The following is a 26184-nucleotide window of genomic DNA, read 5'->3' as shown; positions in this document are numbered from 1 at the left end:
TATTTTTTAATAGCCAAAGCTAAAATCTCGCCTCCCCTAGAAAATGAAGTAAAAGACTGACTGAAAAACAAGCAGTAAAAAATATCCAAACAGAATAGTGGCCGTCAGACCATTAGCCCGCCTCCTCGTCCATTCACGCGGGCAGGCAGCTAATCACCACCGTATCGATTCAGCAGAGCGACCCTCGCCTATATAGTGATGCAAATGTATGCCTTTGTCTTCATGGGGTACCAGGGGTGCCAGGGGTGGGGGTCTGGGCCATCATCTGTAGTACTCACCTGGCATAAGAGGGGCTCTGAGAGCAGCTTGAGCCATTCATTACTAAACTACAACATGAAGAGACCACCGCTGAAGAATTGATTGATTGTTTATACTTGCATATTGTTTTTATTAACGTTTTTCAGTTTTGTAGTCAGTGTGTGTAGTGTTGTTGTTAACTTGTTTTCCCAGAGTACCCCCCCTACGATCTCGCCTGCCCTAAATGTAATTCCTGGGAACGCCACTGTTCCATGAGCTGCTGCAGTGCTGCTGTTCAGCCACAGAGAAGAACGCCAGACTTTGTCAAACCTGGATTTGACTTAAATCCAGGCTTATTTAATTCTCCTTTCATGTAATAGGCCCCCGAGCTTTGTTCTAAAGTAAACAATATACAGTAGTAAATATAAATATTAGAGGAACTGGAAAAAAAATGTTCTTTACAGAAGACAAATCAAATTTTCGATTTGAAGATGTGTTTTAATTCCAGGTGTAAGTGTAGTCAGCTTAACACAATACAAACAAGATGCATGTTAATATCAAGTGTAAAGAGATTTTGTTCTCACAAACGTCTTTGCAGAATGGACAGGCTAATGAAATCACATTCATACCTTGTGAAACTATTACACTACTTTGAAACCAATGCAAAATTAATTCCTTCAGGTAGGATGGTAAATTGCCCATGGCCCACACCTAATTAACACTTGTAGAAAGGGACTCTCTGGATGTAAACTTACAAACAAGAGCAGATCAATTCCTTTAATCCGACCAGTATCCATCCCAAGGTCAAAGAACCATACTAGTTGTATTGCATGTTAACACAAAGACTATACTGTAATGTACTTGACATTACTGGTGACCATTTCCCAAACGTATACTTTTTGTTTTTGGTCATCGGTTTCCATACATTTTTGTATTATGAAAACCAACTTGCAGAGATTTGAAACTTGAGTTAGGTAGGAATATTCCAACAGTGAAAATTAGGTCACTGTTCCTCAGTGTTATAGCATTTTAATGCAACTGAAAGTAAAAACAATCTAACTTGTTAACTGGGAACTATCTCACAGCAAGGGTGTCCAGCAAGACCGTAACCAGTGATGTTGTCCGACCCCATGCCCCAGGAATCACTATTGGGTGACTAACCATGGAACATGTTTGGTGGTCGGTCTTGACACAATACCCATGTATAAATTACCAGCAAATATGTCGGACAGGGCTATATCTGACTTGAAACAATACCCACTTATTGTAGCTACCAGCGAATATATCTGACAGGGCTATAATCTGGCTTGACACAGTCCCAGCGTATTGTGAGTACCAGTGAATATGTCGGACACTCTGGCTCTCCAGTGACTATGATCGGCTAGACTCTAGCCAATCGTAGTCCCTGGAGAAAACGTTTTATTAACACATTTCTAACATGTATGACTTCATCATGCAGAACAAACAGGAAATCAGGTAATGATTCCAAAATAAAAACGGTATACTTAACGAAAATTGTCATCAGTAATGTAAAGTCTATAACGTGACTCATAGTAAATTAGTATAACATGCCATATCACCAATATGGTCCTTTTAAGAAATATATCCATATCCCTGTAATGAAAATTGGCCTCCATCATGGCAGATATAAACTGAACTGAATGCATTAATTTTAAACAATGGTTTGACAAATGAGGTCAACTATATTTACAGTTGGTATTTACAGGAGGGAAATAACAGTAGAACTAATCACTGACAAAGTATAAACCAAACTGAATGTAAACATCAAAAGCCTCATTTATACTTTGTCATATGACAGTTTCACATGCCAACAGCCATAGTATGACATAATATAAATTAGGCTTAATGCATAGCAGAGCAACAGTGTGAAAAAAAAAATGGTGAGATAGGTGTTAACCAGATATGCTAGTCAATATCTGCAGTACTTACTGTAATGTACCATGCTGTATGCAGGGGTGCAATGCTCACTGGACGGCCTTGCTCGCCGTGCCGGAACCTATTTGACCAGGAGCACACGCAGGCACACGCATAGATTTAAAACTACTTTAAATTCGCACCTCAACAAAGTTTTCAAAGGCTTCCGACTCACACCTAGTGAATTAACATAGGAATAACCCTAGATGCATATCAATTGTCCATTGTGTGACTTGCAGTGTAGGTGTTAAGCAACGTGCGCGTCACGTCATTGAAATAGAGTGCAAGAACATACCAAATGAGCATTGCATGCTTGTGTGTATGTAAAGTGCCAGCCCCAAATACATTTCACCTAAGATTTGGGAGAGACTACTTATTTGCAGGGAAAATCTTAATTTTTACCTACTTTGAGATTCTTTTTTGGGAGATGGCAATATAGCAGCTGTGCGTGACAGCTGGAAGCAGTAGACCCCTGCCCAAGGATCAATGTAGAGCAGAGGTTCTCAAAGTGGTGTCCAGGGACCCTCAGGTTTCCTTGAGGGGGTTCCAAATGGACCCTTACAGGTCTGTGACTCTCAGAGTTATGGGGGTCCTTGAAATTAAAACGTTTGGGAACCACTGATGTAGAGACAAGTCCCTGCGCCAATCTAGCTGTGGATGAGACAGTGATGATTTTCCTCAGCTGCTGTGTGGCATTTGGTCAAAACATAATAAGAATCTCCTCTCAATCCTTACATCATTCTTTACAATTACTTCTTGTACCAAATGTATTTCCAGTAAATTGGAAACTGATTCAGCAATAGTGCCAGTTCAGCACAGTGGAACTTTAGCTGTGCCAATTAGTCAGCTGCCATATAACCCCTAGGGAAGATATGGCTGCTGACCAATCAGCACAATCTTATCACCCGCTGTCCTTTTATTACTCCCCTCACACAGGGCAGATAAAGGCTATGTATGTGATAAGTATATACAGTATATAGGTATATACATATGAAGTTGCATGCGATTGTGAATCTGTGTGCAGTGTGTGTGTGTGTGTGTGTATGTGTGTGTGTGTGTGTGTGTGTGTGTGTGTAGCCAAAGCAGGTTTGTGCGATCCGAGTTGTCAAACAATAGTTTACTGAACATTCCAAAGCAAGGCATGTGTTTTATTTATTGTACAGGCAGAAAAGGTGTATTTACGTTATAACTGTAAATGTTTTCATTCAAGAAAAAAAGTCCCCCCTCATGTCCCTGCACGTCTCTTGAAACACTCTGGTGTCCCCCAGGGGAGGTGCACCTCCGAGTTTGAACACTTCTGCCTGAGGATAACTTAATTGGGTCAGTTTTGCAAATTCAGAAAGGGGGTGGGAAGTGACCCCAAGTCAGCGCTTAAAAGTAACATAATGTGAATTCTTAAAAATAAGACATCTTACAAGTACTTAATATCACCATCACCTAGACATCTATAATCACCACAAACCTAATAATAATAATAATAAAAAAAAAAATGAGCATATTTTTGCCCATCAACAAATCAGCCATTTGTCCTTCACCAAAGTTATACTTAGTTACAGTATGATTGGATAGGGAAAGTGTTTTAGATTTTATGTCTCTTTGTATCAGTGCTAAGAATGACAACAAATGAACGAACCAACAGAAGATGGCCTTCCAGTGGCTTGATGTTTTTGAGCTGGTCTTCTTGTCTTCTTTGCTTTTCCCATTTTCATGTGTACAGCTTTTCATTGGTTCAGCTTCCCAGTACTTTTTTCTCTTCCTCATAACGCTCTACGTTTTTTGTTTTCCATTTGACCCCCTTTCTGTCTTTCTGTTATCCATCTCTTGGGCTGTCTGAGCTCAGACAGTGTGCAGGCTTCTGACTGCATACTTGCTGCTCTGGTTCATTTTATCTTATTTTTTATAAATGGGATGAAGTGGAGAAACACAGCTTCAGGGTGTATGGGTTGGAACCATCTGAAACGACAGGAGATACAGTGACAGAGTGTGGCAGTGTACACAAAGGCATACATACACACACACACACACACACACACACACACACACACACACACACACACACACACACACACACACGCACTTATGTCAGTTCATTATGTGGGACATAACATGAGAACATTAACTTCACAGATATGACTACACATTAAGCCCGAGTTATTCAGTTGCACATTTTATTATACGTAGCTCACAAGCTTGTCGATAAGCAATTTTCGGTGCGTGACCCTGGCGCTCAACAAAATATTAATCAGCCGTTATGTGTATTTGGGTTGCAGGTTAGCAAATTATGTTAAAGGCATGGGAGGCTGTTGCTGTTACGACACCTGAATTTCCCCACAAGGATCAATAAAGGCGTATCTTATTATCACGTCTTGTAACTATACTATTTACTATATATTACATTTGTATTGTTATGCAGATTTTATTTTACATCCCACTCAAATCTGGTGATGCGGTATGCAATATATCCCGGATCCTCACATGACTCTCGTACATTAAGTGGATTTCCCAGAACTTTCCCCAGCTTAACGAGACAAATCTGAGATCCTCCTATTAGGCCATCCAGTCTCACCTGGGCAGCTTGTCAGACAATGTTAGGATTGCAGCCCGTAATCTACAGTAGGTGTGATGTTTGACTGATGTTTGATTTGTCCTTTGATGGTAAAGTGACTAAGGTTGTACAATCATGTTTCTTTGAAGTGAAACATATCGCACAAAGTAAGTCTTTCTTGTCATGCACACCTTGAAAAGGTAAGTCATGCCTGCATTTCCTCACGCCTAGATTACTGCAACTCAGGGCTCAGCAAAAAGGCTATCCCCAGATTCCAAATGGTACAAAATTCTGCCGCTAGTTTATTAACGAAGTCTAAGAAACGTGACCATCACTGATCACCTTTCCTAGCTTCTCTTTATTGGTTGCCGGTGAGTTTCAGGATTTATTTTACTGATGACTTTTAAAGCCTTGCAAGGCCAGGCTCCCAGTTGCATTTCAGATATGCGGGTCCCGTATGAGCCTGCTGGCGCAGCCTTAGATCTTCGGGTAGGGCTCTTTTGGTTGTTGCCAAAACTCGCCTTGTCACCTTGCGTAATCAGCCTTTTGTGGCCCCGGCATCTAGGCTCTACAACACCCTGCCTGAGGATCTAAGGCCATCAAAGTCATAGGCTGCTAATTAGAATAAGAATAAAATGAGTCAGCGATTTAACAACTTTCAACCTGGCATCCAAATGTTGGGCATGTCAAAAATGTTTAAAAAATAGCAGTTCTACAGCAGACCCTAATGTAATACATCAACTGTAGCTATTTTTTTTCTATGAGGAAGTACATTATATAGGGCTTAAGTGGTTAATAATAATAATAAAGCTTAAGAAAGAGTGCGTTAATAATTTCATATGAATAATAAACGTGAGATACCGTAAATTCTGACTATCTGGGGAGAGATGTTTCATGTCAAACAATAATGGTTAATAATGGTTGTTTTTGAACAACTCAATTGATCACCTCAATAGCCCAATCTGATTACCTGGTAGATCAAAAAGAGGTGGTTGCCCACCCATGATGTACAAGCTCCCACTCTCTCAGACACATGCAGTAGAGTAGAACACACTTACTGGGGATTCTAATCTGGTAGTGGTTGAGGACTGTCAGGACCTCCACCGCCTGAGTCTTGCCGTCCATCTCCAACAAGCCAGAGATCGTCTTAGAGGAGGCTGCAGAAAACAGACAGAGGAGAAAAGAAGAAAAGAGAGGACGGGAGAAGAGGAACAATAAAGAAGAGTGTCAGATATGTTTAAGTCAAGGTCATCTGCCTTAGTGCCTTGGTCATGGCAGATGGCCGACCACCCTAGAGCCTGGTTCTGACTGAGGTTTCTTCCTGCTTTTTTCCCTGCTACAATCACAAAGCAATGCTTCAGAGTCGGCGTAAAGTCTCTGCTCAAAGTGTACTGTAAAGTGTCTTAAGACAACTTGTGATTCGGCGCTATAATAAAATGTAATTGAAAATGTTACTGTAGTACTCATAATCAAGTATGTCTTCAAGGATATTATTTATTTTACACAATGTATAAGTTTATCAGTCATATACCTATAATAATAAAGACAGGACAAAGAAAGAAAACAGTGGCTATCATGCTCCCTGAATGCAACAAATGTTGGCATAGCAACTAATAAAGCACAGCAAACCATGCTTTATTGGCATTAACAGCACGGCTGGACGGCCACTTAAGCTGATTTAATTTCTTGACTGAATTTAGCTGTTCTCTTTCTAAACTTAATTAAGTAAGTAAGTAAAGAATTAGTTGAACAACTTACGCTTTGCATCAAACATCTTGAACTTGACAAAGCCAGGCACATCATGCTCAGAGCAGAGCTGTAAAAACACACATCAGATCATCACTCTGTTAGGGCTGCATCTATTGATTATTTTCTTAGCGATTAGTCTATTATTTTTGATTAATTGAAAAATCAGACTAACTAACTAAATCAATTAATGTGATTATTATGTGATCATCATTTTTGAATTATTGCTATTTAAGGTAGCTAAGGCAACTCTCCCCAAATCGATTATTTCATTAAAATGCATTATTTTTTCATAAACATATTGGTTAGTCCGATTAACTTTTGCACCCCTACAGTACAATCTTTAATAAATGATCATCCAGTAATGAAGGCGGAAGAGACCAAGACCGTGTGTGTTTCTTACACTAGGAACCTGGTTGCTTCTGTACCTCACCAGTGTCTAGAGACTCACCAGTTCCATCAGTTATAAATCCAGTCCAGTGATAGTACAATCCTGTAAAATCCTGAGTGTTAATTTAACTCTGAGAATGTCCAAATGGAAGAAAAGTGACCCGCAATGGTCCATTTGGAACTATTTGAACAACATTTTACAGAGTTAAATGAACACAGAGGATTTTACTGTGTGGTAATATAAATACCAGTGGGACAACTATATACAATTATTCAAGCAATCGTGTGGTTGAGAAAATAGGAATCAGCAAATAGAAAACAAAATGTTTATCGTTTATATTAATATAAAAGGAAAATGCATTGGCAGCTTTGCTCGACAATAACACGTAATCTTGCTAGAAGTTTTATTTTCATTTTGATCACAAACGTTAACGAGGATAGATGTGAACTTACTCTCAGCAGATGGTCCTCTGAGATGCAGGGCGGTACATTGTAGTAGTGCAGTACAGCAGACGGGGGCTGGATGATGTTCTTGGACGCCTGGCCGACACTGCTGAAGCGATTGTTCCTGGTCATCGCAAAGTCCTTATAACTGCTGCTACCGTCCTCCAGCTCAAAGACCTGGCTAGGAATCACTGCATGCTGCTTAGACACACTGGACATACGTACAAGATCCGATTAGACCATGTATGTGTATGTGTGTATGTGTGTGTGTGTGTGTGTGTGTGTGTGTGTGTGTGTGTGTGTGTGTGTGTGTGTGTGTGTGTGTGTGTGTGTGTGTGTGTGTGTGTGTGTGTGTGTGTGTGTGTGTGTGTAAGTAAATGAGTGTGTTAACCTATTAAAACCGGGAAAGCATCTGTGTCATTTTAATAGTTAAAATAGTGTCACAATCATTCTAACCACTTTAACCATACTTTGGCTATTAAAAAATAGCAGATATATAAGCTCATAGCGCGTCACTTCCTGCCGCACTATGAGCTTGCAGATCTGATATTTAAAAAAAAGTGTCTTTTTTTTTTTCCTTAATGGGTTCATTGAACTCTGAGTGTAGCAATGTACCCTTATGGGTGTGATTCCTGTACTCACCATACATTGAGCCTTTTTCCAAACAGCTTGATGCTGTTGAGGTGTGTGATGGCACGGTCCACTGCGTATTCATCTCCCATCTCCACCAGCGCTGTCCCAGGGACACTCTTCATGAACTTCACCTAGCATATCACACAGAAAGTGGAACAGGAAATGGACAAAAACATTTATTGTTGCTTTTTAGAATTTTATATAACATAATTATTATAATTCCCAGTGACATAAACAAATACTATACCAATGCTTTAATGGGCAGTTTTATTACAGCAGGGGCAGGCAACCTTTTTGGGCATATCACATAGCCGTTCGCAAGCCTGGTGTGTTCACCACCCAGTGCCAGACAGTGAAAACCACCAATGCTTTTGTCTTACTATACTATAGAAGCATAGAATAAGTCAATACTTTAATAATAAAACATAACAAAATGAATAAATTAATATGAATAACGAGGGTAAGACTAGACTTTTGACTATCTGGGGAGAAGAGTTTTATGCACAACAAACAATAATGGTTAATATTGGTTATTTTTGATCGCCTCAATTGCCCAATCTGATCACCTGGTAGATCAAAAAGAGTTGGTTGCCCACCTTTGCTGTATACTGCATATTAGGTATATATCAGCTTCGCAAAATGTAGTGGATAGACAATACTGTGCCAGTCTGCTGATCTCAGGGTAGACCATATTGAAAATGTGTAAAAGTGTGTTCTCATGTAAAGAGTATGTGCTGGGTATGATAAATGGTCTGCATTTCTGTAGCGCATTTATCCAAAACACTTACAATGTGCATTACATTCACCCATTCAAAACAGTTACAGCAGAGGCAACCATGCAAGGCAACAACCTGCTCATCGGTATGCATTTTATTTCCACAATGGAAACAAGTCCCCAGGACTTTTTTGTGTTATCCTTTTAGCCTTAATGTCTGACTGTACCTTGTGCTGTTTACATTTCTGACTAACAAAGTATTCAATCAATCAATCAATCAATCAATCAAAAAGTGATCCCATCATCCACCCACCTTTTCAATGTTACCATACAGGCAGAAGAGGTTGAAGATGCGCGTGCAGTTCATCTTGGATGAGTGGAGGCCGCTCACCATAGCAACAGAACTGGGAGCGTGGCCAGAATAGCTGGAAGAGGATGATTGGGGTAGAGGGTAGGAGACCACATCTGGGGCGTCCGAGTTGAGTTTGTACCTGCTGTTACCACCAGGCAGAGGCAGCAGGGGGCAGGGTGAGCCTGGGTGAAACAGAGAAAGGCCTAGGTGAATTTCTTTTCACTTCCTGACTTGTCTACGTAATTGAAATATGAGTCACATAGGACCCTGGCCAGACTGAGTAGCAAAGAGAGAAAAAGACAAACGTAGCGAATCAGTCTGGATTCCAGGCTAAGTACTAGCTACTGTACAAAGGCTACTGTATATTCCCCAAAATGTTGCCTACTTATGGGCCACATTTATGTAAGTATCTTAAAGCAAAGTCTACAGTGATTTGGAAATTGTAGCACACACAGTATGTGATGGTCATCTGATTGCCATTCTAACCTGCTGACTCCTATATTGTATGCAGTGTATGTATATGCACCGTATGGCTCACAGAGAGTTTCATTCAGAGACCTACAGGACATCGAACGCTTATTCATTCCACCCTAAGGTTTGTAGTGCTTTCAGCCTTTAGTCAGCTCATGCACATACAACCACACGCATTCTCATAGTATGTCCCTTTCTCACAATGCCCTTATTCCTCTTCCTCCCACTCTGTTTTTGACACCCTTAATCAATGACATGAAAGGCCTCTTTTCTCTTTCACTCGGGAACCTATCCTCTCCAAGTCATTTACTGTAAGTGCAGGAAACTCCTGTCTGCCAGAGCACAAAAGAATGCCTTAAGGATTCCAATCAAAAGCAATAAGCATGAATGTGAGTGTCTCTTTGCATTCAAGAACATGCAGACTTGGGACCGCAAAAGTGACTACAGAGCTCATAACCCAGGGCAAAAATGATAATGAAACCGTATAAGTTAAAATTATACTTTGTCGGCCCGGGCACTTAGGCTCTAATTTAGCCTGACAGCGCATCGCAGGTTCGAGTCCCGTTCCCGACGATTTTTGCTGCATGTCTCTACCCATCTCTCTCTCCTGTTTCTTGTCAATCTCCACTGTACCATATCAATTAAAAGGCAAAATATCTTAAAAACGATGTCACTGTAACATACTGAGTGCTACTGTGGCTCCTTACTGACAATTGATGAGACCGTTTTGTAATTAACGCTTCAACACTTTATTGTCTACATACACCTACATCTTACAATAATTGCAGGGAATATCTGTACATACGTAAGTAAGTACGTCTGTAATCCACGTATCTCGAGAACTGTTCGACCGACTTCAAATTCACCACATACGTCGCACAGGACCTGAGAGTGCAGTGCCCGGCCTTTCTCTGGCCTTTCTCCAATTCACCACAGCCATTTACCAATGCACAAGGACTTTCCAGAACCGCGATCCCTCGATATGCCCATATATACTGATAACATCAGGGATCTCCATATAGGGGCATAAAAGCGACAAGGACGGACAGATGTCGTAGAGATCTCCATATATGGGCACAAAGGGACACAGACAGACAGATGGTTAAAACGGGTATGCTGACAACGGGTATAATGAGTATGCATAACGGGGTGGGGTATGCATTCCCTATTTGCATCGTTCCCAACTTGCATCATTCCTGAGTAGGCCGGTGTTTAGTGACCAACAACACAGGATTATATTGGTGTGCAAAGTAAAAAAGGAGCGGAAAAAATATAGAGCCTTGGGGGAGCCCGGTCAACTAAGTATATACAGTAGGGTTAAGTTGCAATTAGTTAAAACATTTCACTGTAAGGAATATGATCTGTACTATGTGTGTGTGTGAGTGTGAGTGTGTGTGTGTGTGTGTGTGCAAAAATACAGTTCCTCACCATTAGACATACTTGGTAGGCTACACCTCAATTGTGTGTGCGTGTGTGCATCAAAGAGTTTCAAGTGTCACTTGTGGGTTATAAATTAATGAACTGCTCAGTTTGAACTAGTTGATAGAGTTACCAATATAAGTGTGTGTGTGTGTGTGTGTGTGTGTGTGTCTGTCTGTCTTACCATAGCCGTTGTCATTGTATGATGATGGATGTTCTCCTAAAATGGCCTGCCTGCCCTTCGGACGGTCTGAAACCAACACAGACAGAAACACACCCAGTTAGACTGTACAGGGTCCTCTGTCTACTCCCTCAAAAGTATGGGTCTAGATTCAAAGATATCGCTACACTTTGAGATTTCCCTACTGACCTTGACTTTGTCACTAAATACATTTCTTTAATATCCATCATGTCAACAGAAGAGAGACAGTCCAACTTTGAGCCATATGCTTGTGTTGTATTTGATTATATCCCAGTGCTCTGGTCAAACCATGTCATTAACACGTGTCACACGTGTCATTACAATTGCTCCTAGAAAGGCACGGCCCCTCCAGCAGATGGGGCTGCTGTGCCAAGGACTCGGAGCTTGTTATTTCAATAGACAATGACAGACTTATACATATCAGTAATCAGAAACTCAACTTTTGCTCATTACGACCATAATTTCTCCTCCAATACACATTCACAATAATAACTAGACGCGTCGCAATTCCGGGGAAATTGCAGAGTGTGGTTGCGCCGACGCCGGTCCCCCTATGGGTCAAAGTGGAAATGCTTTTGGGAATTTGTTGAGTAAAGCACCCTCGACATGTGATTCAAATTTGGGATTGACCGGACGTTTCGTTCGTGATTTCTGGCATTTTTGGTGAAACGGGCCCCTCCCACTAATTTTGGAAGCCAATTATGGACGAACGGTAAGGACAATGAAAATGCCGTTTGGATATCTTTACCGCATGGGTCCATAGATCATGTGTACCGATTTGTGTGAGATTAGGACAAAATTTGAAGGAAAAGGAGCAAAAAGTCTGTTTTGAAGGAAATTCAAAATGGCGGAAAATCTATCCTATAAAGAAATTTTGATTTTACGAGCTACGGTTCAAGAGTTATAGGCCAAAAGGTAAAGTGGGCTGTTATAGCGCCACCATGTGGCCGATTGGTGTAATTATTTTTCTAATAATTTTGGACTAAATTATGAACCTCCCTTCCAAATGTGGTAACTCTAGCTCTTACGGTTTCTGAGAAAAAAATACTTGAATGGGAGTTTTTGCAATTCCCATTAAAGTGGATGGGGAAATTTAATGCACAAATAAATCAATATCAAAAAATCTATCCTGACGCAAATGGGCGTGGCCTATATGGGGAGATGCGTAGTGACCCAAGGAATCCAGGTGAAAAGAAATTTTGATTTTCGGACCTACGGTTCAAGAGTTACAGGCCAAAACGTAAAGGGGGCTGTTATAGCGCCACCATGAGGCCGAATGGTGTGATATTTTTTTCATTAATTTCGGACAATATTATGAATTTTCCCTCCAAATCTGGTAACTCTAGCTCTTACGGTTTCTGAGAAAAAAATACTTGAATTTGAGTTTTTTCACTTTTCCATTAAAGTGGATGGGTGAATTTAATGCACTAATAAATCAATATCAATTAAACTATTTAACCAATCTCTTAGCAAAATACAAGCGCACGATTCCCGATTTAGATGGTCATTTTGATATATGGCACAACATTAGGGGATAAAAACTGTGGGAGGAGATGCGGTTCGAAATATTGTTTATCTTGAAGTGGAAGAAAGTGTATAGAGTACTATAGTCTGGTTGCCCTGTTAGGGCAACCACACTAATAAGCCTATCAGCAACCTATAAAGACAGTAGCCTATAGCTGAACAGGCTACCTCTGTGCATGCCATACAGATTGAATCCAGCAAATTTCAGAAACCTCGCAACCATCACTGTGTTTTTACGTCACTTGGCAACAAGGCAGGTGCGCTGACTGACAGCCTGTAGCCTGGGCAGCATTCCTTTTCGGGTATATGATCCGGTCGGAAAAAAAAAGAAAAGCGACCGGATCGCGACAAACCGGAAAGACGTCTCACCCCAAAATAGGTCCGTCCCCAAAATCCTTGATACGGCGTAGTTTAGCTTATTTTTTAAATATAAATGTGAGTGTACTTTCCAGAGACTATTTAGCGTCTGCATTATCCATATTATCCCACGGGGAAATTCTATTCCATTTAAATAGGGATTGGGGAACCAAAACAAAGGGGCACCGCAAAACCGGATCGCGACAAAACCGGAAAGAGGATGCTTTTTTTTTTTTTTTTTTCAGTAGGCGTGGTCTAGACCGGATCATATGGGCCTTCAGTAACGAATACCAGGCTTTCCTCCGAGGTGGAAAGACTGGTGATGCGAGGTTAGACAGCCTGAGAGCTCATGAGGCGTGTCCGAGCCGCTAGGTGAGCGAGTGCCCACGCTGAGCAGCCGAATGCCTCGTGCATCAAAGACCTCACTGTCTGTGTTGGCAAGCCGTGGGGGACAGAATAGGTTATCACCGGTTTCTAAATTGCACAAAGTACTTGACATTGACGTTCGCAAGCTGACGTTAGCAGGTTAGCTAACTAGCTACGTAATGAAAACAGAATGGCAGCAAGCAGGTAAACATATGTCACTTCCACCCAGCCAAAGTGAGGACAGCGTAACTAATCGAAGTTACTAGAAAAAAAGCACCCTGGGCCTTTGGCCTTATCCTACCTGAAAGAACCCCATACTCATAGGCCATATTTGTTCACTCAAGAGATAGAGAGCGGGAGAGAGACACGTTCTCATCTCAAAGCTGAGAGAAAGAAGTAGGGAGCTGAGCAGTCCATCAATTATATTAAACATCTTGAAGCATTATAAGTTGTTGGTTGGTATCCAGAATATTAAACAAAGCCTCTATTCTACACATTCCATTTTTTCATAAATATTTTGTTCAAACTGTGTTTAAGTAGTGAAGTAGTTAACAGTTTTGGTACTGTACATGTCTGTGTGCAACTATACTTTGCACACAAGCGTTGGCAAAGGCTGTGTTTGTCAAACTGCATTCTATCATGTATCATAGCCTAAGGCTGAGTGTCTACCAGGGACCTGCCACCGTTTTGCCGGTAATTTACTATGGAAAGGTACTGTAGCACTCTGTGATCATGACCCAAAACGGGGATGTGACCATATTGCTGGGTGCCATCCTGATCCCAAGTTGCAACTATTAACCAATAGAAGTGAAGCATATGTGGGACCAGAGGGAATTATCAATGTTCTGTTCATCAAGCAAACATACAGAGCAGCTTAATGCTTGATGCTAATGCTAATGCAGAAGCCTCTTTTTCTACAAATCTCCAAAGGACAGATGGCTGATTGTGTTCCGAGCCTTTCATCAGCATTGGTAAATTTGATTGTTTTCTGAATTTGTTTCCTCAGTTAGATTGTGCTTTGTCAGATTGTTGCATGTGTTTTCTCAATTTCATTGTGTTGTCAAATTGCAGCATGTTGGGTTCTCTTGGCACTGTACAAAAACATATCAACATACATTACCCTACCTTGATAGGTGATACAGTAGTTGTGTTATTGCACATACATGTAGCAGTAAAAAAAACATTACATGGAAAATGTGGTGTAATGATACCCTGAAAAAATCGGACTGTCAATTTAACTCTACGTTCCATTTTTTACACAATCCTTCAGAGTAAAATTGACACTCAGAATTGTGCTGTGTAGTGAAATGAGTAAGGTTCAAAAACATGTAACTTCATTCATACAAGAAATCAATGTCTCACCGTTTGTGCTCTATGTTAATTGATTACCACCACACATTCAAAGTTGTTGATGTACATATATAATGAGCTGCAAATAACTACTATATTAGTCAATGAAATGCAGGCAAATACAACCACAATCTATTTGCTGTCTGGTAATAACAAAGGTGTCTGTCAAAGTCAAGAATAAAATGAAATACATCAAATTAAGTTTTATTTTGAAACAGTCCAGTATAGGAGACAGGGGAAATGCATTCAACAACAAAAATGAAAGAGACAGTACCTGTACACGTGAGACTCTGAACGTCAGACAGCAAGGTCTCTTTTCTCCCTCAGCAACCTGCATTACATCATTGTCATAATCATAGATGTTATCACTATCACATCTTGATTTTAATTGTAAATTTAAATTAAATACAGAAAAAACATGACATACTGTAAAAGTTTGGTGGTACAAATGGAGTGTGTGGTACACAGTGGACAAAGAGAGCCGACTTTGGAGGATATCAATTTGAACCACCAGCTCTTACCCAGTCAAAACTATTTCCCCAAACTTTTAAAAGGTATTTCAGCAGCTGTGGTACAGTAGCTGTGCAGGGAGAAAGAAAAGCAGTGACAAAGGTCCTTCAACATTACGAGTCGATAATATGTTCCGCTCAGTAAAATCCTCGATGTTCATTTATCCATTTGTAAGAGTTAATGTAAAACCGTGACTTTGAGTCAGTAGCATTTCTGGTTCAGTTCTTTTTTAACACATCGGGTGCCTATCACGGCCTGAACCGTGTTTTCACATAGTAGCGCTCTGGTGCCGTTCACGGTCTGAACCGTGATTTCAGTCTTTTAGTTTTTTTCGTTTTTCTCCGCACGGGCGGGGCTAGAGCAGCTCTGGGAGTACCCATTGTGATCTTGAGAAGGAAGGGCCAGATAGATCACCGGAAACAAAAACATGGCTTCCATCCGCTTCCTGTCTATATCCTTCTTTAAAACGCCTATATCTCCGAATCCGTTTCCGGTGGTGAAAACCGGTCATGCGCGATGCGCGATCCCCCCCCGTTGTAACTCGCGAGTGAAATGTTATGGTTCCAGGCTGTAGCCAGGGTCCTCGCTCAACATGAATGGATGCTTTTTTTTACGTGGATTTGCTCGTCGCGGAGTCTAAAGCTTTAAACAGCAAAGCGCAGTCATTGGGGAGAATGCTGGCACCCAACGTAAGTTATGAAAAAATGCTGGCACCCGATGTGTTAACAGCGGAATGTGACTGTGCGATGTGGTGCAGGAACAGGTTTGTTTTGGTCAAATCCAACAAGCTCTTCAAGGAGCACTACACACATTTTCAACCTCATCTTCATATAATTGGTCCTCACTAATGCTCATTTTAAGATTTCTGCCTTTCTCTTAGGCAGAAAGTTAGCATGCTGAATTGTAGATTGAACTTGCATCAATAACAATTAGTTAAAAAAAAAAAATCTTGTTTGAAATTAACACCGATGTAATTGGAAAGGTTGGAATGAGAAATCTGATTTTGTACTCATGGTGAGGCATGGGATTGTCCATCTTGGTAATATATTATAGATTTTTGGTTCGATTTATTTGCTCGACTTACAGACTTGAAACAAGCACAGAAAATAGAAGGACTTGAGGGAACAATATGAACGTTTTTTCCTGGTCCTATCATTCAGACCACCAGTTACCCTTTCTCATTCCCAGGTTTGCCGGGAGTTCAAGTGACTATATTAAATCTCTTACGGTTAGTGTTGGACGCCATGGAGCTTTATCACGTGCATTGCATTGCGGAAAGGACCCAGTGTGGTCATTGACAGGCTGGAATTCTCAAAAGAGGGTTTGTCTTGCTCTCTTTGTCCAAGCAGTGTGCCTATAATACAAACAGTCAAGGACAATAATCCAACACATTTTGGTATTCGTCACAGTTGGGGTCAGACTCCTTTTCAATTTTGTTCAACTAAAGTAAAACCAGGATTCAGACTGTAAGAAACACTTTTGGATTTATGGCATTTATTTTATTTTATAGGCTGACCCCAACTCTGATCTAATCAGTAGAGATTACACCACATACAATGCATACTGTAATGCGACCTGCAAAATAGTCTAATGTATCTAGAACTGTGCACAGATATCGTTTTTTCCTTGAAGGTTTTGAGGGGAGGGAAAGATGCCCTTGTTTACCAATTTAATTGATGAGATAAGCTTTATTGAGTCCCATCGGAAGGTCATTAATCCAGAAATGTGATATGCTCAATGTATTGTTTTTATGCAAGAAAAACACACCAGTCATCACATCTTGGTGCTTGGTGAGAAATAGGGTGAAAAGAGGTCTCTTTCAGATCTATCTATCTGTGCACATGTCTTACTCTAATGTACATCTACTGTAGCCAAGTAGGATCAGAGTCAAGGTAAGAGCCTTTATTAACAATATTCAAATGGAGGCCATTTTGCTCTAATATCACACTACGTCACACCCCCGACTTTGGGGGTTCAAGTTGGGGTGAGGTGTCCCACCCAGTAAAGCCTGAGTTATAGTATCTACAAGCTCACGTGTCGCAGTGGGACGTGTTGTGAGCTTGTAGATCTGCTATTTTTGGTGTGTGACACCAGCATGCAACAAAGTATCAATCAGGCATAAGAGCAAAATGGCAACCATGTGAATATGGCAAGTCAGAAAGACATGGTAGACAAGGCCTCAGGTAAAGAAATAAAACCATACAAAGTAGACAAAAGGCCTGCGAGTCCTTCAGATAGAGGTTGCGTTGTGGTGTCCTGGGCATGTTGAAGTAGCAGCTGAGTGGTGGTGAGGAGGAGTGCTTTCTTTTTCTCTCTCTGGGATGGAGGGCGTGAAGATGGAGGAAAGTTGCGGTGCAGAGTCAGCCTGACGTCCATCCCTCTTTTTTTCTCTCTTTCTCTATTTGTTCTCTTTTTCTCTCCAGTTGGTAAAGATGCAGGCTTGTGAGAGGCTGGTGATTAGAGGGTGTGCGTGTGCTGATTGGCGAAGGAGGGACGGGGAAGACCCGGTGTGGTGGAGGTGTGCTTGCTTGACTGCAGGTCTGTGTTCCACACTGTTGGGGACTCTAGCCTTAATCCACAGCCGAAAAGCTAAAGATCTAAATGCTGTTCCACAAAGATCACATTTGTCCTTTTGGTTTGAATAGATTAAATATGACCTTATAAATATAATGATTTTGGGAAACTGGAATCTGGCATCAATTCATGATCAAAAATGTTCCGCAAATCCCACAGCTGCAGAAAATAAAATCCCCCGTTACACTGATATTGGTGACCTATCCAGTTTTGTTGCACTAGAGAATTTCCGTCAATATAGAAATTTCCCTTCTCACTTTCACACTCATTTATATATTTAAATAAGTGTGATCAACGCAAACCTCCCTGAATAAGATGCTCAGGTATTAAGCATTAAGATCTACCTCAAGTATCATTACTTTTATCATGTCATTTAACGCCAAATGACAATCTGGACAGCCAGAACAATGGTTAACTTTGAGTTAAAAATCACCTTTGTGAAAACCCAGCCAATGAGAAAAAACAACAACAAAAAGATGTGTGGCTTACCTCGTGGTCGCACCAGGTAGGGTTTAGTGTAGTCCCAGCTTTCATTGTCATTTCTAATCACATTGAGACGGGTTGGCTGTAGTAGAGACACAAAGAGTTGGAGTAGATAGATAAAGACACACACCATATGAACAAACCCATGGCAACCTCTGTGATCAAGTGAATTCCACTGAACCCTAGCGTCTCAATTCTGGGCATGTCATAACAGGCAACATTCGTAGCTTGTCTGCTATTTTCACAATTCTTGGAAATTTGTGAAAACCTGAAATGTTTTTAAATATTTATTTATTTTTTAAATAGGGTTAAAATAGTTAAGGCTCATATTAAGGTTAACCTGAGCTAAATTGTGTGTGTGTGTGTGTGTGTGCGCTCTGTAGGAAAAAAACGATTCGAATTCAAAAATCGATTCTCATGTTGGACGATTCAGAATCGTTTTGAATAAAAAAAAAAATCGATTTTGAATCGGGAAAAAAACATTTTTGAATCGAGAATCGTTTATTTAAAAAAAACGGAAAAATCGGAATCGTGACCCCAAGAATCGGAATCGAATCGTGAGACAGCAGAAGATTCACAGCCCTATGCGTGTGTGTGTGAGTGTGAGTGTGAGTGTGAGTGTGAGTGTGAGTGTGTGTGTGTGTGTGTGTGTGTGTATCTCTTACCCTTGCATACTCAATCTTGAGTGTGCAGCAGCCTGCATAAATGTCTGCTCCATTGAGGGCAGACTTGGCCTTCTGGGCACATTCAACAGACTCAAACCTGCAAAGCTTGGTTAAGGAGTTTACACAACATATACAATCTCATGCTCTTCATTGTAAGGGTAACATGTATAGGATTTCTGTCTTAATATCATATAGCAACCATAAGAGCACTCTAAAGGACACTCTAGAAGTAAGAATGGTGCAATTAACAAAAAAACATCCAGTAAGTGAGAGTTCTGTGGGCAAAAAACACAGTGTTAATGAGAAAGGTCAGAGAAGAACGTCCAGATTACATTTTTCAATTGCTGTGTTGACAGTAATAAAATACAGTAAATCCTCCCTCTCTGCATCTACAGATGACCTCGAACGATCTAGATTTTGTTGATGTCAGGAGAAATTGTAATACTACAGTGAGAGATTTCCATTTAACTTGACACAAATCAGATTTATTACACACAATGAAGCCTGTAACAGCATTAGAGAATGGCTGGCCTCCTCTGACACTCCTACATTAATAAAGGGATGCAGCAAATGCCATGACTAAAGGACGGCTAAGTAGCTTGTACCTCTACGAGGAAAAAGGCAACAAACTGTTATTTATATATAATATACTGTGGAGCAATATCTTCCACCGACAAAAACACGAAGTTAAATTGTGTTTGAAATATTCTGAATCTAAATCAAACCGAACACATTTTTTTTCCCCACCAAACAGCATTGTCACAAATATGGTAATAAGTCTAGTAGGCTCAATCCATCAGATCCACACGCTGTACAATAAAATGCATAAGTTTCACAACAGGTCAATTAAAATGGCATGCAGTCAAAGTCATAATTGTTTTACTTTTATACACAGCTGTGCCCATATCTGATGATGTTGAGGACTGGACGAACTGTTAATCTCAAGGTGCATCAAGCAATTATGGCACTGCCTTGCAGAAAAACAACATGTTGGGATGGATACCTCTCCCTTCACCTGGGCACAGAGTGGATTTAAATGTCTGGGGTGAATGTATCTCCCACACTTGTTTCATATAGATGACACCACACTGCTCAAAAAGGTTCACCATGTTCAACCTCGAGTCATTATAGGCGACACCCTTTGAGCTTGTAGATTGGCTGTTCAACACGCCATATCATCATACAACAAAAGGCTTAATTGGTTATGGAAGGTTTGTAACATAGGTATTTGCTCCCCATATCATCCCTCGGACAAGTCAACATAATTCAAATGAATAATGCAGCGATTCAACTACCTATTTCAGTCACAGTAAAGCCAAGTGCTAGTTCACAGCATTTGGCATTGTGGACACGTGCACTCACACACACGCACAGATTTGAATAAGGATACTCCACCATAGCCTGGATCCCATTGCGTTTGAAGATTACAATTCGCTGCACACTGCCCATGGGGTTACATACTGTGTAGAGGACATCCTAGAGAAAACATGAGAAAACAAAACTTTAGATTCCTAAAAGACATGGAGTTCTATATGTCCCATCAGGGTAGTTACTAGGCAGTAGCCTACGTCCAAATAGATTTTAAAAACAAAGGGGGATTTAAATCATTAATTTAATTACAAATTAAATAGAAAATGACCCACTGGTGTTTAATGTCAGCAATCATACTGCACACACAATTGAAAGCAGGGACTGAAGAATGTTCTTAGTTTTGTGCACAATAGTGTTCTCTAGTCTCAAGATTATTCTCCCCCACATTAACTTGGCAAGAGCATTCTTCCCAAGAAGATCACAAGTCTGTTCTTTGTGTTCTTGGTATTGGAAAAACACCCACTGTCATGACATTCTGAAAGGTAAATGTTCCATACAGTAAATGTTATGTCAAAACACATCTCAGTTTGTTCTAAGAAATCTACATGAAGACAACTTGATGGGATGTAAACAAAAAGTTTTAAAGATGAAGGCTTAAACAAAAGGAGACAGGAGGCATAAATTGGGTGCATCAAAACATGTTGACACGCGCGCCTTTCAGTGTTCAGTTCTACTTTCAAGTGTCAAAGTGGAGCATAGACCAACAAAATGCAATGTGTACCGTACAGTAAATGGCATCCAGGCATTGACAAGTTCAAACTGTGCAGTGTGTAAATATGTTTTTTTTGTTTTACAATTTTAAATATTTTTTAGAAAAACACAAATCTTTAAAAAAAATAAATAGACAAGATCTGCACAGAATCTGAAAAATAATAGGTTTATCTGTGAAACAACAGTAGTGCCATCTTCCTTTGCACAGCTAGCTGGTGATGTGAACAAGTGGCCTAATGTGATTCATTCATGTCATTGACACTTTCCATCTGCAAGAGCCTCAAGAACCGTTTTTCGCCCAAATAAGTTTCAGGTATGATTGGGGAGGGCGGGTCCAAAAAATGATTCTTACAGCAGAATATAAAAAAGATTATCCTTTATTTATTTTTAATCACGGGTTTACTTCACACTTAACTAAATTGTGAGAGCATATTATTATGTCATTATAAACTTCAACTAATGTTTATCCAAGTCATTTGCAATTATGTGCTATACATTTCTGGGTGTTGATATGCCTGGCTCTACTGCAGTGTGTTTGCGCATGTGTGTACTCTTACAGTAGTGATAGGATACAGAGGGTTCTGTATGGACAGCAGGAGGACTTTGTTGCCACTGTTGGGGTTGTCAGCATTGGTTGGTCTGGTGATTCGCTTTGATGTGGAGTAGTTAAAATAGGCCTGCTGACCTGCAAGGTGGACAGACATGGACACAGAGAGACAGACAGATAAATTATCAAATAAATAACTTGATATCACTTTCTGTGAAGCCCATGTCTACAGTGCATTATAAACAGACAGTACTTACTGTACAATGCATTATTATGTGCTTATACTGTAACACAGCATAATTATAGTTATAAGCACACATACAGTACATACTCATGATTTACGATAATAATCATAACACATTATAAAGCATTTTCTAATTACTTTCCACGGGTGCTTCAGTGCTTAGCAGGCACGGAGGACAAGTAGAGACAACCCGTTGCTGGGTCTCTCACAGCTGGTTTGTATTTCTTTGTAAACAACCTATTCATTCTAGCCAATAAACAGGTCATGTAGTTGCTCAATATTGATTGATTTGACATCTACAGCTGTTGGTTGAAATCTTGTGTTTTTTTTTCCCTGCTCCTTCGTTCTCCATACAGTCGGTTTCTTCACCATGACAGCAGACACACACATTGATACACGGTGACAGCCTGTCACTCATAACCTCGGAAAATGTATTGAATTGTAGCGCTGTGGACTAGAGTCGATACTGCTGGTGTCACTTCAGTTCCACGTGGCCTCCATGACATTCCTGCTCTGACTCACTGTTATAATGCATTACAGTGTGATACACTACACCAGCAGTTCTCAAACTATGGGTCACGACCCAAAGTGGGGTCACGGGAAGGTGCCGTTGGGGTCGCGCATTGGCGTCAGTTCTTTTTTTTCCCATAAAGAAACGGGAATGGGGGAGGACGCGACCGACGCAAAGACCTCAACTTGACTCTTTGATTCATCCAACTTGAACCCACAGGGAACCAGCAACCAGGGTTGAGTCAGTGAATCACAGCAGTGTTTTATTTTTTCATTGATAAGATACGCTTACACATCTGCAGGAATCACTGCTTTAATTGCATTTTCTAATAAATATTCATAAGGCCAACTATTATGCTTTTATTTTAAGATATTCTTAATTTTCACTTTGAAATTGCACTAAAAATAAGTGTGGGGTTGCCAAAGAACTTCCACTATAAAATGGGGTCGTGGCATAAAAAACGTTGAGAACCGCTGCACTAGACTATGATCCTGTCATAATATCAGTAATTATGATACTTTATCTTATAAGTCATTATAAAAGGCTTTATAACGTGTTATGATTAGTGTTACAAAGTATTATGAGTATGTATGCGTTATTAATTTATAACATAATTATACAGTGTTACTGTGTTTATTTATAATGTATTACAGACATCATGGGCTTCACAGGAAATGTTACCACTTTATCTTTTGGCCAGGATTATAGTTTATTATAATTCTCATAGGTGAGATACATTATAATAATTGATCATGTATTATAACCACCACTTATAATGACTTATAAAGAAATGTCAAGAGAAGAACCTAACCTGCAATGTACACAGGTTCAGTGGTTCCACATGACACACAGCGGTCAGCACTCTCCACCTCTGAGAACTCGACCAGGGCCTGTCGCTTGAAGGGCATCATCATCACATAGCTGGAACACACACACACACACACACACACACACACACACACACACACACACACACACACACACACACACACACACACACACACACACACACACACACACACACACACACACACACACACACACACACACACACTTTATTTCTACTGATAGTAAATATGTCTGATCCATTGTAATATATACAGTAGTTCGAATAGTAACAGTCTTTGTATCAGTCAGTTGTAATAACAAAGGATTGACTATAAGAATAATCTTATGAACTCTGAACCATGGGTAATATACTAACCTAATAATACTCAAAATACTGTACTAGTAAAGCTGCCTATTTATTTACAACACATATGGGAAAGAATGGAAGAATGACCTGACAAACTGTGTCATAACCAGGAACTATACACATAGCCCAGCTGACTTATAATATGATTCACTCAAGTATTTATTTTCAATTGTTAAAATGCAGGGGGGGCGTGGCCATGTCACTTTTCAAGAAAACAGACATGGATTATTTAAACCTGTTTAAACAAAACAAAACATACAGTTACAATGATGGGACGATGATGGCACATGGAAGGGCAAATCCAGTCAGAGTTTCACATAAGCTGCTGACAATAAGGTGAAGGATTTTTTTTTTTAACCACGCAATGTTTTAGATTTTTGCATTTCCTATCCGCATATATTTTTTTAATTCCTCAATTTCCTATAATTACATAAAATCCCCACTCACACATCTATATTAATAAGTCAGCATGAGCACACCAAAACATTGTGTATTGCATGTAAATGCTCCTTCCATGTGCAACATAAGACACTTTCACACTCAATTTGCTTTAATCACTCTGCCGGGTGTCAGAAAAGGCATCTTCTCCCTTGGTATTTTCAACCCCAGGTGAAAATATGAGTGTTGAAGTGCCTTTAGATACACAATACACATACAAAGATGTTTGCAACATCCTGTTTTGTGTGGATAACACAAAACCCACAGGCATACACATAAACACAAACACACAATCAAACTGGGGGTGCCCCACCATATGGATCCAAACTTCTCTAGGGCTTCGACCAGGTCAGCCTCCACCACAGCCTCAACCAGGCCCCTGACGTGGACCACCGGACTGGGGGAGATGCGATGCGCGTCCCCCATTTCCTGCAACACACAAACATAAAACCTTTTCAGCTTGAGACCCAAAATAAAAATTTGGTGTCTCCCCAGGACCCAAGTGTACAAAAATACTATATAAATTGATCCTATTTAGCAGATTTACAAGCTCACAACGCTTCGCATCGTGATGCGTTGTAGATCTGCTATTTTTTTTGCCATTTTTTAAAATGTTGAGATTTTTAATTTTGAATGTTTTAATTCTGAAAATTCTGTGACTTGTTTGAATAATTTGTTTGAAATACCATACACTGTATACAATTAGTTCACTGTAGCAGTATGTGTATACAACTGTAATATTATATATAATATTATATATAATAATCTGTTCTAGTCTGTTTTTCTTATGTGTGTGGTTATAGAGTATTAGGTTTGCAACAGAAGAGGAACAGGCCACTTAGACTCAGTTGCAGAATGACATGATAGAGAATTAATAACACAAGACACCAAAGACTTGAAATAGACAGGTAGCATTTCAGAGCAGGCATGCAAAAGATTGGAACAGAAACGGAAACTGAACAGTGCCTCGTGTAGGCTAACTTGCAGTTGAAGAAAATAGACATATACACCAAGAAACAGCACGGACGTTATGTTACTCACTAATAGCTCTTAAACTATACCTCATTCCCTCGCGTTGCTTGCTACTACTCTGAAGCTATGAAATCATCAGCTACTGTATAGCCTAAATGTACAACGACACATTCTCAAAAGGATGCCTGCCCTCTACCCTTTCATTAGGGACAACGACTTTGCTGATTAAAGATAAAGATCCATTTCTCTGTAGTAAACCCTTTACAACCCCATACAACGAAGTCGAACATAGCCTATACACAATCAATATCATATGCAATCCACATATGTCATGTAGAACAGCATTTTAATAGCTCATCCATATATTAAATATAATATAATGTGATCTACTGAAATTTTCAGTAGATCATTATATATAAGTCAGTCTTATTCAGAGTAAAATGCAAGATCATAGTAAGATGTTAAATCCTGTTAAAACCTTGTGATAAGGCTTCAACACAGGCTGAAGTAGTCTTTACCACATAACAAGTCTCTTTTACCTAACTAACCCCATAGCCAGCATGTCTGCACAATTTATATATACAGTATACAAATATGGTTAAAAAGAATAATATTTTGAATCCGTTTGGTGCATTCACTACACATTTTAAATATTGTTTATAACAATATTTTGCCAACAACAATGTTGCATTATCTTCCTTTAAAAGCCCAGTGGGCGGCACTGTGATGGTGGCTTCATCATCATCATACCAATGACATCCAGGCATGCTAAGCTACAGGTGTTTTTTTTTGTTTAGTTTAGTTTGTTTGTCTTTGAGAGAGGGGGTCTGTGCATGGACTTTCTAGTCGAAGCTTGCTGACACTGAGGAAGGACTGCAGAGAGGTTGTTCAATGTAGGCCAGTGCAAAAACACTGCTGCCACTGCAGTGGTTTCATCTAGCACACTGAGACCTGTCCTCTATGCAAGGGCATATGCAAGCTCTCTGCTTACATAGCAAACACACTTACAGTAGATGTCTTCCTTGGGCACTATCTGTTGTAATGACGGACTGACATCAATACATGTCTGTCACTGTAGGGCAGGGCAGTGTTCTGCTGCTTAACTGCAAGCCAAAACAAACACAAGAAAAAAACCTGGTGACGCGAAGTTAGAGTGGAGCAGGTCCAGTAAGCAATCTTCTCTGTCAGGACGTCCAGGAAGCATTCTCACATAATGTGACCCAGCGTGACTAGGATCACTGCAGGGCCGTGCGAATTACAGGACAACTACATCTGAT

General features: G+C 40.2%; 1 protein-coding gene across 2 annotated transcripts in view; it reads right to left on the bottom strand.

Annotated features, from left to right (window-relative positions):
* Nucleotides 1-3299: 3299 nt before the first annotated feature.
* Nucleotides 3300-26184, bottom strand: part of hnrnpll (heterogeneous nuclear ribonucleoprotein L like) — a 30837-nt gene continuing 7952 nt past the window's right edge. The window contains exons 2-14 of one of the 2 annotated variants that reach the window (XM_084076935.1): nucleotides 24249-24364; nucleotides 23114-23223; nucleotides 21558-21685; nucleotides 20309-20394; nucleotides 18919-19015; nucleotides 18260-18335; nucleotides 11072-11137; nucleotides 8959-9179; nucleotides 7940-8061; nucleotides 7307-7508; nucleotides 6476-6533; nucleotides 5776-5874; nucleotides 3300-4125 (exon numbers count right to left, since the gene is read on the bottom strand). In XM_084076935.1, the coding sequence (XP_083933061.1) occupies nucleotides 4070-4125; nucleotides 5776-5874; nucleotides 6476-6533; nucleotides 7307-7508; nucleotides 7940-8061; nucleotides 8959-9179; nucleotides 11072-11137; nucleotides 18260-18335; nucleotides 18919-19015; nucleotides 20309-20394; nucleotides 21558-21685; nucleotides 23114-23223; nucleotides 24249-24364 (1437 nt within the window). In that variant the 3' untranslated portion in view covers nucleotides 3300-4069. The remainder of the gene's footprint in view (nucleotides 4126-5775; nucleotides 5875-6475; nucleotides 6534-7306; nucleotides 7509-7939; nucleotides 8062-8958; nucleotides 9180-11071; nucleotides 11138-18259; nucleotides 18336-18918; nucleotides 19016-20308; nucleotides 20395-21557; nucleotides 21686-23113; nucleotides 23224-24248; nucleotides 24365-26184) is intronic. The other variant, XM_084076936.1, reaches the window with a different exon arrangement.

The sequence above is a fragment of the Gymnoscopelus microlampas genome, assembly GCF_963454915.1.
Source record: "Gymnoscopelus microlampas genome assembly, chromosome: 13".
Lineage (NCBI taxonomy): Eukaryota > Metazoa > Chordata > Actinopteri > Myctophiformes > Myctophidae > Gymnoscopelus > Gymnoscopelus microlampas.
This window is presented reverse-complemented; position numbering and strand designations above follow the sequence as displayed.